The following is a 12494-nucleotide window of genomic DNA, read 5'->3' as shown; positions in this document are numbered from 1 at the left end:
TGAGGATTCCATGGTAGTGGTCACCGAAAAACAAGGAGATCCTATGCCTCCGAGAGTTTGCTTCTCCGAAGAGGCTAGAAACATCCTTTCTGAACCATACAAGGAGGCAATTGTCATTAAGGTTCTTGGAAAAAACCTTAGTTACACGGCTATGTTTCACAAACTGAAAGGGGTATGGAGGATCACTGATGGATATGAAATCTTGGACGTGGGGTTTGGGTACTTCCTTGTTAAATTTGATCACATGGACGATCGAGAGAAGGTTTTACTAGGGGGCCATGGATGATCTTCGGTCACTATATTGCCGTCAAGCCATGGACACCAGATTTTAAACCTTGTGAGGACACTTCCAAGGAGATTATGGTTTGGATTCGAATCGCTGGTTTGACCATTTGGTACTATCATGAGAATTGCTTCTGCTGTGGAGGGACCAGTCAAGGTGGATCTGGCTACTAAGTCAGCGGAGCGGGGGAAATTTGCTCGAGCTTGTGTGTAAATTAATCTTGGTTTGCTGGTGGTCCGGAGTGTGATTGTCGATGAGTTTGAATATAAGGTGGAGTATGAATGCTTACACCTTATTTGTGACAAGTGCAACTGTTTCGGGCATCCAGCAACTGACTGCAGAATGACCCCGATAGAGTCAGAAAAGGTGGATCGAAAGAAAACATCAGTGACCGAGATGACGGCCCAGGTGGTGCAGCCACAAGAAGTCTCAAAGGAAAAAATTTTTGAATTTGGATGCAAACTCGAAGATTCAGTGATAGTTGCAGAAATTGGGGAGGAATTGGGTGATACGTTGCATGGGAAGGAAGTGGGGTCCTAGCATTTGGGAAATGAGGCTGGCTGGACCAAAGTCAGCGGTAAAAGGAGAGAAAAATTGAGCCAATCAAACAAAGCCTAACAAACCTCTAAAGACAAAGTGCCGGTGCACTCAAATCAGAAATTGGACCAGAACCGTGACTTTGGGCTACGTATGAGAGGAGCCGAATCAGGGGTGAAGACCGGGTTGGTTGGCGGATCTCAAACACGCACGGCGTCTTCCAAACAGCAAGGGGTGAAGGGCAAAGCTGTCTCCGTTGCGGTGCCGACTTTCACTACCATTTTAAAAAATGGACACAAGAGGTTGCGCCCTTCTTCTTTGCAGAATTCGCCGTCGACTCCGAACTGCCTTGGCGACACTAACAAGCAGCAAATCAGCAAATTGGAAGGGTTGTCAGTGGAGGGACACAGGCAAACCGGGCAACAACCAGGTAAGGACAAGCAAGTCTCAGGGGGATATGATGGTGGATCTTCATCATCTCGTTAGGGACTTCGGTTGAGGTTGATCCTTTTTACAGTACAATTGTTTTATGGATTATTTAGATTTAAACTTTCTATTTTGGAATATTAGAGGGGCCTATAATAAATTGGCCTGAGTTCATAGTAAAGAGTTAGTGAATAAATTTCACCCTACTTTTTTCGTTCTGTTTGAAACCCATATTCCTTTCGAGAGGATGAAATCTTTTTGGAATAATCTAGGTTACCAGGGTGTTGGTATTGTTGAAGCTAATGGTCATAGTGGGGGTATCTGGGTTCTATGTTCTAATTCAAATATTTCTGTGAGAGTATTGGATGTAATTGATCAATGTATCAGTTTTGAAATCACTATGGGCAATACTTCTAGTTACTGTAGTGTAGTGTATGCTAATCCATATATACATCGGCGTAAAGAACTATGGGGTGACTTGACAAGGATTGCCAATATGATCCACGGACCTTGGATTGTGTTAGGGGACTTTAATGATGTGCTGTTGCAGAGTGAAGTTAGAGGGGGGCAGTTTAGACTTGCCAGAGCAGAACAATTTGCAGAAACATTGGAGAATTGTGGGCTATTTGATATGGGGGCTATTGGGAGAAGATTCACTTGGTACAGGAAGGTGAAAGGTGGGGTGCAGGTGGCTAAGAAGCTTGATAGAGCAGTCATCAACCAGGACTGGCGACTGATGTTTCTGGAGGCTTATACTGAGGTGCTAGCGCGCCTTCACTCTGATCATTGCCCGTTGTTCACTAGGTGCAAGATAGCAGAGAGGGCTACCAAGGGCCATCATCCGTTTAGATTCCAGGCTGCATGGATGACTCATCCTCTTTTTAAGAATGTTGTTCATACAGCTTGGAATAAAAGAGCTCCGGATGTGGTCAAATGTTTGTTGGAGGTTCAAAAAGATGCAACTAGCTTCAATAAAAAGGTTTTTGGCAATATTTTTGTTAAGAAAATGGAGCTGGAGAGGCTTTTGAATGACGTTCAGATTACTCTGGAGAGTCAGGAGGATCAGCAGCCTAGGATCAAAGAGCAAGTTTTGCATCAAGAACTGAATGATGTCCTTCTTCAAGAAGAGCTGTTGTGGTATCAAAAATCTAGAGAACAATGGGTGAGATGTGGAGACAGAAATACAAAATTTTTTCATCTGCAGACGGTTATCAGGCGAAAGAGGAACAAAATTCATGGGTTTTTTTTGGAGGATGGGTCTTGGGCCACAGAGACTTCGACTCTACAAAATGGCGGCAAATTCTTTCTTTCAAAAACTCTTTTCTACAAGGGAGGATATCGACCTGGATGCCATGGGGCATTTTCCTTGCCCGTCTCTTAGTACTGAGGCTTGTCAAAAGCTACTGGAACCAGTGACGTCTGAAGAGGTTAAAAGAGCTGTGATGACCATGAGTTCGTTTAAAGCCCCAGGGCTAGATGGATTTCAAGCAATTTTCTACAAAGAGTTTTGGGACTCTCTTAGCAATGATGTGTGTGGACTGGTCAAGCGAGCCTTTGAGGGTGAGCCAATGAATGCTGCTATTTTCGATACTCTCGTTGTTCTAATTCCTAAAGTGGAAGTTCCCTCTTCCTTACGGGAGTTTCGGTCTATTAGCTTATGTAATGTAATTTATAAAATTGTCACAAAAGTTCTAGTTAACAGGTTCAGACCTTTCTTGTCGGAGATCATTGGTCCTTTGCAAGGAGGGTTCATTCTAGGAAGAGGAACCACAGAGAATATTATCATTGCTCAGGAGATTATGCACTTCATGAGGAACACTAAGTCTCGAAAAGGGACCATGGCGTTCAAGATTGATTTAGAAAAAGCTTATGACAGGGTAGACTGGCGGTTTTTGGAAGCTTCTTTGGTCCGGTTTGGGTTTCCAAAGGCTACCATTAATCTTATATTGAATTGTGTGACTTCCTCTTCGTTGTCAGTTTTATGGAATAGAAACAGGCTCCAAAATTTCAATCCAAAGAGAGGGTTGAGGCAAGGAGATCCCATGTCTCCTTATCTATTTGTACTTTGTATGGAAATGCTTGCCTGCTTTATCTTTCATAGAGTTTCCCAAGGTTTGTGGAACCCGGTAGCGGTTTCTAGGAACGGACCACGACTCTCTCATTTGATGTTTGCAGATGATCTTTTGTTTTTCTGTAAGGCATCGAAAGCTCAAGTAATAGAGGTTATACATTGCCTGGATTTGTTTTCTAGAGCGTCAGGTTTGAAAGTAAATCTTCATAAGTCAAAGGCCTAGTGTTCCAAGAGGGTGTCGGAGAGGAGAAAAGAGGTTCTCTCAAGGGTTTCTAACATCCGGTTCTGCAATAATTTGGGTAAATACCTGAGAATTAACATTGGTCATGCTAGAGCTTCCAGGAAGATGGCTCAGGAGGTTATTGAAAGATTTTCGAGGAAGCTCTCCAGTTGGAAAGGATGCCTACTAAATATGGCAGGGAGGGTTTGTCTTGTTAAATTGGTTATGGCCTCTATCCCGGTTTATGAAATGCAAATTTCTCTTCTCCCAAAGTATGCATGTAATAAAATTGATTCCTTGATGAGACAGTTCTTGTGGAAAGGCCAAGCGACCAGCAAAGGGCTGCCTCTGGTCAGGTGGGAGGTCGCCATAACTCCTAAAAGGGCAGGAGGATTGGGTATTAGGGATACTACTTGTGCTAACATGGAGCTTCTAGGAAATTTGGTATGCGATTGTCTAAATAATAGTGAGAAGTTGTGGGTGCAGGTTCTGAAGCATAAATATCTCAGGAATCAATTTGGTATGAACGAAAACAATAGAAATTCTTCATCGGCTACCTGGAAGAACATTGTTAGTGCCTATGAGCATCTCAAGGAAGGGCTTCATTGGAATATTGGGGATATCCACAAATCAGTTTGGTATGATGAGTGGACTCCTTTTGGTAAGCTTTGCAACCTTGTTCCTTATGTACATATTTCTGAATCAGATTTTATAGTGGCTGACTTGTGGAAAGGGGTGTCTTGGGAGGTTGATAGTTTTACCACGCCTATTCCGCATGAGATTAAGCAGTTTATTTGTGGTCTGAGATATCCTAGTTCGACTGAGTTGGAGCCACAGTAGGAAAGGTGGCATGCAGCAACAAAAAAGTATAGTGCAAGGGAGGGTTATAGATGGTTATTAGAGAAAACATTAAATTGGAATGCCAATAGTAACTGGAACTAGTTGTGGAATACAAACATTCCGGAGAAGTTCAAATTTACTATGTGGCTTGGCTTACATGATGCTCTACCAACTGAGACCTTTCGATTCAAGCGGCATTTAGTTTCTTCAGATATGTGTAAGAGATGTAACAAGGCGCAGGTTACTATGGAGCATTGCCTTAGAGACTGTGATCGATCAAAGGCAATTTGGCATATGTTGGAGTACTGCTCTTGAAGAGTGGTTTCGGAAGGCCTTGGCTAACAATGAGGCATCTTTTGGTGTAGGACTTTGGTGGGTATGGAAACATAGGTGCAATGACATATTCAATACTGACAACCCTTGGACAGACCACAAGGTTGTTGCCTTGGCCAGAATTATCGCCAAGGACTTACAGATTTACAGGAATCGAAACAATGCCTTTATGTCTCTCCAAAATTGCTTGTGTTGGGAACCACCGGTATGCAACAGTTTTAAAGTTAATTGTGATGCAAGCTTGTATCAAGATTCAAATTTAGCGGGATTTGGGTGTATTATTAGAGATTCTAAGGGAGATTGGGTCTCGGGCTGCTCTGGAAGCATTCCCCCTGGTCTATCATCAGATGTGAATTATTTGCTGCTTGGAGGGAGCTGGTTTTAGTTTGGGTTGCGGTTTGAGGGATATTATATGTGAAACGGATTGCCTTGACATTCTGACCATCATGCATGAGCTTACAAGTGGGTATTCATCTGAAGTAACAGATTTGGTTCACAAGATTTAGGAGCTTTTATCTCGTCCTTGGCTTGTTCACGTTGAGTGGGTGTCCCGAGAAGCAAATAGAGCTGCGGATTGGATGGCTAGATATGGTGCCAAGAGTAACTCTAATAATGTTATTTGGTCTGAGCCTTGTGCTGATCTCCAGCAAATTATTCGCTCGGATATAGGATAGTGTTTGCTTTGTTTCTTTCCATGTTTAAACACAAAAAAATATATATTGGAGACTATAATGTCAAGCACAATAAAGTTACAAAATTTGATATTTTACTTGATGTGGGAGTATTTTGCAAGTATAAAATATGGAAGAGAGAATTGTAAATTTTTTTAAATTTAAAAAATACAATTTTAAGAAACTGAATTGTATTAAATCCTTTTTTTGTTTGAAAGTACAAAATGGAAGGGTGTTTTGCTAATTCCCACATCCTTGTATTACTCATGTTAGGGATGGCAATAGAGCAGGGTGAAGGTGGGGGATGTCTCGCTGTTTTCTGTTTTCGCCTTCAAATTTGGTCTCTGTCCCCACTCTCGATCCTGCTGTGGGAAAATATTGTCCCATCTCCATTTTTTGCGAATCCCATTTTCTACGGGGTCTCTATTCTTCATCTCTCCGATAATTCTGACTGGTTATTAATTTTTATAGGAGTAGAGATGCAAATATTTGTCCTATACAAAACAACAAGATTTTATACAAAAAGACTAAACGACAAACAATAATTTATTTTAAACTGATGAGATAGGGGACATGATGGTGAGGCAGAGCACAGAGCAATGGACGAGGTGGGGGACGCGACAACAGAGAAGAGAATGGACACGACGGTGGAGTTACAGACGTAACCTTGAAGAGGAGAAAGAATGATGAACAGAGAGAACGACGCGGTGATGGTTGACGACGTAGTGAGGAGTGACGGTGCGGTGAAAAAGGATAGTGGCAACAGGGTAGTTGCAGAGAGATTGGATGGATTATGGACGATATTAGGGATCTCTGAATTGAAGAAGAGTTATGCAAATAAGGATTAGGAATTTAGAGTTTTTCTTTCTATATATATGGCATGTGAAATGACTAAAAAATATATATGAGAAATAAACTATTAAGGACAATTAAGTAAATTTATGAATTTTAGGAATTAATGAGGACGGGGTGGGAATTCCCGCGCCTGCCTCAGGTGAATTTTGCCCCGTCTCTATCTCCGTGAAAAAAATTTCCCGCAATTGGATCCTCATTTGGAACGGTCCTTATGGTAATTTTTGTACCTAAAAAATTTTTACCATCTCTAACCCATATTTTGGTCAATGATTAGTGTTTCACTCATTTAAGGACCATTTCTAAATTAAAATATACAAAATTTAAACTTTAATTGTAAAAATTAGACCACCTTTCTCCCACCAAACTGAAGAACTAGTCATCCGTCCACTAAATCGGATTGAATTATTAGCAGAATTGACCTTATATCAGAACATGTGAGAACCGATTTGAACCTTCAAAGTTTATGAAAATCAGTGATCTGGTTGATTTTTAAAAACCAAACTAGGTCAAAGTTTTACTCTGTTTTTTTAAAAAAAGAATCCTTTTCAATATGATATCGTTTAAATATGAATGAAAAAAGAATAAAATATCATTTTTGTTTTTAATGTTTGAACTAAATTTTAAAATTATTTCTAATATTTTAAATATTATATTTAAGTCTCTAATATTTTAAAATTGTTACATTATTATTCTACTGTCAGCTCTATTAAAAATTCTATAACGATCCTGTCAAAAAAAAAATCTATAACGATGATATATGCGTGGATGATATAATAATCCACGGTAGAAAACTAATTTCATATTACTTTTAGCAAAAAATAAAAAAAATAACACTAAGATATCAGGAAAGGAAATATATTTTGGATTTTGTATTGGTAGTGTTTTTTTTTTTCTAAAGATAGTAGGTTATATTTCATTAATTATTGAAAAATGAAATACAAAGATGTCCAAAAGTAGGATAGCATAATAAAAGCTGAGAATTTTCTAAAAACACTACACTGAAGGTACTCATCCAACGGTGCGTGGTCGAAAAACGAAGAAAAATCTTAAAGAAGAAAGAATGATAAATCAAATTGAATAAAATTAAGAGTTTGCCTCATGGCGAAGACGACCTAAACTGGGAGTTCTTTGGATTTCACGGAACAACTTGACAGAGCTTGCTAGAATGGCAGACGGCATTAAAGTAGAACCTTAAAAAATCAACTGGTTGCGAGCTTTTGCAGCAGTTCCAGCAAATGATGGCAAGCAATTGAGGATTACGGTCAGCATTCTTCAACGGGTTAAGCATCTCTGTTGATGCAGTCCACCATGTCCAAAAGTTGTTAGGACTCTGAGGGAGAAGACAGTCACGAAGATAACTTTGAGACCATACATCTTTAATTCTAGAGCAATCGATCAAACAATGAATGGCTGTTTCTGTTGCTTCATGACAGCAGGGACATATTGGTGATATAGATGGGATGCGGTGATGAATCTGAGCAAGCACCAGAAGTCGGCTGGTGCAGAATTTATAACCCACAAACTAATCGACAAGTGCACTCGGTCGTACCAAGTTGTACCTCAAGTGAATGAGGGTCGATCCCACGAGGATTGATGGACTAAGCAATAATGGTTGATTAATTTACTTAGTTAGACAAATAGAAAAGAGTGTTTGGTATTCAAAAGTATTAAACAGTAATTCAAAAATTAATAAAGCAAGCAGTAAACAAGTTGTGAATAATATATGGAGAAACAGTTAAGGCATAAGAGTTATCTATTTTTTGGATTGACTTTTCTTACTAACTATTTTAATCATGCAAGATTTAATTCATGGCAAACTATATGTGACTAAACCCTAATTCCTTAGACCTTTTTAGTCTCCTCTAAAATTCATCAACCGCCAATTCCTTGGTCACTTGATTCCAATTAGAGGGTGAAGTTCAATTCTAGTTTATATGCCACAAAAATCCTAATTATCCAAATATAAAAGGATTATATGTCACGTATCCCATTAAGTCCAAATAATTAGAGATTTAGGAGAATATATTTTCAAGCTATTGTTCAAGTAAAGAGCTTTTCCAAGTTATACAAGAACTCAATTAGAACAAGGGTCATACTTCCGTTTCACCCAAATTAATAAAATAAAGAACGAAAATAATTCTTGAATTATAAATCAGTACATGAATTAAAATAGAAAAATAATAGTATCAATCCATACAATAGACAGAGCTCCTAACCTTAACAGTGGAGGTTTAGCTGCTCATGGTTCAGAGAGAAAATAAGGATTTAGGTAAACTGTAAAGTACGGAATGAGGTAGAAGAGAAGAGATCCTGATTGTATCTTTTTCCTTTTTTATCTAATCCTAATTAATATAAAATATATATTTCTTAAAACTAAATAATATCTTTTTCTATTTTTAAATAAATAAAGTTTAAATCAGAATTAATATGAGATTGCGTGCTTGCTTCTTGGAGAGTTGGGGACACTAGATTCCTTAATAGTCCACGCCTAACTTGAGAAATCTCAAGTTACGCGCAGCCTTGGAAGAATTGATGGAGAAGAAGTATGGACTATTATATATTGTCGGAAATCTTTGAAAGTTAGCTTTCCAACGCCACTAGAATCACGTCAATTGGACTTCTGTAGCTCGATTTATTCAGGTTTGAGTGTAGAGAGGTCAGGGTTGACAGCATCATTCACATTCTTCTATTTTTCAGCAGAAACTCCATCAAATCCATCTGAATGCTACCTAAAATAAACAGAATTGCACACGACTCAAAGTAGCTTCCATAGTGGCTAAAAGATAATTAATTCTTGATTAAACTCAATAAATTGAATGCAAATTCACTAGAAAAAGACAAGAAAGATGCTCACGCATCACAACACCAAACTTGAATTGTTGCTTGTCCTCGAGCAACCAAAATTAGTACATGATTAAGATGTGAATTTGCATGAGAAGTGAGAGTTCAATTATGCTCAAGTCTATTCTTAAAATGTGGTTTATTCATTGTAACTCTGAACAGTTTTGGCATCTCACTCTCCGTTGAATTAGAGGAATGTCACTGTCATTCAGAATTAGAATTCAGATAATATTATGAATTCTCTGAGCTTTATTCTCCAGTTTAATCCTTGAATACAGCAAAATTTACTTTAACTCTCTTTTCTTTGGTGCTTTGCCCCTTGATTCTAGTCGTGACTTTAAATGTTTTGTCTCAAACTTTACTTGACACAGAAACACCACAAGCACTTAACTGGGGAACTCTCTTGAAGTTCTGATTTTTCTTTCAGCTACTCCTAGACAGTGGTGCTCAAAGCCTTTGGCATACTCTGCTGAATACAATTGATCTCGACTCTAAATGTTCTGTCTCAAGGATTACTTGATACAAGAACACCACAAGCATATGACTAGGAAAACAACTCTTTGAGTTTTTAATCATGTCTGACCTCCCTAGTCATTGATGCTCAGAGCCTTAGACCTTGCTTTTATTTTTCTTTTGCTGTTTCTTTTGCTTCAAGGATTAAATTTTTGTTTACTTCAGAGAATTCATAATAGTTCTCTAAATTCTTGTTCCTCGTACATCAAAATCCTTTGATTCAATTTCAAATATGCACTGTTCATATCATTCATTCAGAACCACGAATAACACCACCACATTTAAGTAAATAAGACTAATCTTAAATATAAACTCACTTTCTCATGCATTATATTTTTTTTCTTTTGATTCAAGCTCAGTAAGCAATACATGAGACACACTTTCAGAATAAAAATCAAATAACAAAATAAACGGTAAATTAACTAGAACCTAGGAATTGAAATAAGAACTGATCATGCAATAGCAGAATAAACAGAAAAAAAAACAGGAATATAACATAATAAGAACGGGAGAAAATATAGAATGAAAGGAACTCAACCACCTCAGTTATCCTAGTGGCCGTTTCATTCTTCAAACTGTACTCCTCCGTAAAGATGATTCATCTCCCTTTGGTGCTATTAGAATAAAAAGAAAAGCCACAAGCGAAGCGACAACACCAAACTTAAAAGGATGCTTGTCCTTAAGCAAAGAAAATCTGAAAACCGGGAAAGACATAAAAAGACATACAAATGAGTAAAAATAATTATTACTAAAAAAGAAGAATAAAATGATAAAAAGACAAGAGAGATTAAAATAATTAAAATATTAATTTATTTTATTTTATTTGATTTTTATTTTTTTATAGTTTGTGATTTTTTTATATATTTTATTTATATATATATAGAATTATTTATTTTTTAATTTATATATATATATATAGTATTGGAGGACATATATATATAAATATAGAAATATAAAAATATATAAATATATGTGTATAAATATATAATTATAAATTGGGTGGGGGCGGGGAGGGGGGAGGGGGGACGTAGATATATAAATATAGAAAATATATAAATATAAGGGGGAAGGGGGGGGGGGCTTTGATCACAGGTTTGGGGGAGGGCTTTGATCACGGGGTTAGTTTATATTGGGAAGGAAAAGAAGTGGTGGAAGGTATTTGGGCTCAAGAAATTTAGGAAAGAGAATCAGTTAAGGTGTGGGGAAGGAATGGAATTGATTTGGTTCAGGTATTGTGGTGATTTGGTGGGATATACCGTAGGAATTTGCTTGATTGTAGGCCAAAGTAACGTGATCCACGCTGAACTTGAAAGGAAGCAAGTTCAGTGCCGCAGCCTTCGTATGCACTCTTCCTCTTCACGCCGAACTTGGTGCATCCCGAGTTCAGCGTGGACCCTGCTATTTTTTTTATTATTATAAATATCCACGAATGTCGGGGCCAAGTTCAGCGTCCCTTTGGCAGTGGTAATTTCTTCTTTACTTCATGGTTCCCACGCTGAATTTGGAGTGGGTAAGTTCAGCGCCACTTTTCGCGTATGCGTTCCCTTTTTACGTCGTTCTTCACGCTGAACTTGGGACTTTTCAAGTTCAGCGTGGGTCTTCAAGCATTTTTACCCACTTAACGTCGTATGCCATGCTGAACTTGGGATTTTTCAAGTTCAGCATGGACTTGGCAGAGGCTCCCTTCGAATTTGCACGCATATGCCACGCTGAACTTGGAAAATCAGCGTGGAACTGGCAGACCCAACCTTCTCCAGAGTGTTCCAAAATTTTTCTAAGTGTCTGGTTCTTGTTCTAAAAATTCTGCATGATCAAATACACGTAAAATAAAGGAAAAACAGTAAAAACTCAATAACAATAAAATAAATAATAAAATCAATGCAACGAAAAAATAACTAAGGATACGAAATTATTGGGTTGCCTCCCGACAAGCACTTCTTTACCGTCACTAGCTTGACAGTCAGCTCCTCTAAGGAGGAGGATCATAGGGGCTTAACTCTTCTCCCCTCACTGTGAATCTTCTCCCTGTGTCCCCATAAAATAGCTCAATATGCTCCAGAGAGAGGATTCTGTTTATTATATAAGTGAATATTGGATTGCTAGTCAACACCACCTTCATTCCTGGGGAGAAGTTTTCAGTGAAAATCTTTTTGTTTCTCCATCCCCTGGGTACTTTCTTCTTTTTGGGAACCTCCGCCTTGGTGGATGATGCGTTTCCGATACCAAACTTAGGTTTGATGTCAGGAGGAATTTTATTGGTTGTCACCAAAGGAGGCTTGAACTGCAATTTCTGCTAGCATCATCAGGGGGTTCTTTAAGGTTTGGATCAATAAGCTCAGTCTGCATGCACCTCTCTTTTTCACCTGCTGAATGTATATCCTTGAAGACATGAAAGACTAGTTGCTCATTATGCACTCTAAGCACTAATTCACCTTCTTCCACATCAATCAGAGCTCTTCCAGTGGCTAGGAATGGCCTTCCCAGAATTATAGAGGCATTCTCATCCTCCCTTGTGTCAAGAATCACAAAATCTGCTGGGAGGAAGAACTTATCCACTTTGACCAAGATATTCTCCATTAATCCGTATGTAGGCTTTATAGATTTGTCTGCCATCTGTAATGCTATCCTTGTGGGTTGTGCCTCTTAGATTTGCAGCTTCTTCATCACAGACAAGGGCATTAAATTGATGCTTGCTCCCAGATCACATAATGCTTTCTCAAAGGTTGTGCTCCCAATAGTGCATAGAATTTGAAAGCTCCCTGGATCTGGCATCTTCCTTGGCAAGTTATTCTGAATTATGGCACTACATTCCTTAGTTAGGACCACTGCCTCATCTCCCCTTAAAGGCTTCTTCTTTGACAACAGCTCTTTCATGAACTTGACATAGAAAGGCATTTGCTCTAA

The 12494-nt window shown here is 38.5% G+C and overlaps 1 protein-coding gene across 1 annotated transcript; it reads left to right on the top strand.

The window, feature by feature from the left end:
* The first annotated feature begins 973 nt into the window (after nucleotides 1-973).
* Nucleotides 974-6405, top strand: LOC107640962 (uncharacterized). Its single transcript, XM_016344467.2, has 7 exons — nucleotides 974-1250; nucleotides 1519-2408; nucleotides 2518-3459; nucleotides 3847-3981; nucleotides 4024-4224; nucleotides 4589-4915; nucleotides 6334-6405. The coding sequence occupies exons 1-7, from the start codon at nucleotides 974-976 to the stop codon at nucleotides 6403-6405; spliced, it is 2844 nt and encodes a 947-aa protein (XP_016199953.2).
* Nucleotides 6406-12494: the final 6089 nt, after the last annotated feature.

Source organism: Arachis ipaensis, chromosome B5 (assembly GCF_059453495.1).
Source record: "Arachis ipaensis isolate K30076 ecotype BB chromosome B5, ASM5945349v1, whole genome shotgun sequence".
Classification (NCBI taxonomy): Eukaryota; Viridiplantae; Streptophyta; class Magnoliopsida; order Fabales; family Fabaceae; genus Arachis; species Arachis ipaensis.
The sequence above is the reverse complement of the archived record's forward strand: the minus strand, read 5'-3'. Positions and strand labels throughout refer to the sequence as shown.

Coding starts and splice junctions, on each gene's coding strand:
- LOC107640962 (XM_016344467.2), top strand. CDS start 974: ATGAGAGGAGCCGAATCAGGGGTGAAGACCGGGTTGGTTGGCGGATCT. Junction 1,251..1,518: donor GCAAACCGGGCAACAACCAG/GTAAGGACAAGC, acceptor GGAATAATCTAG/GTTACCAGGGTGTTGGTATT. Junction 3,460..3,846: donor GTAAGGCATCGAAAGCTCAA/GTAATAGAGGTT, acceptor TTGATGAGACAG/TTCTTGTGGAAAGGCCAAGC.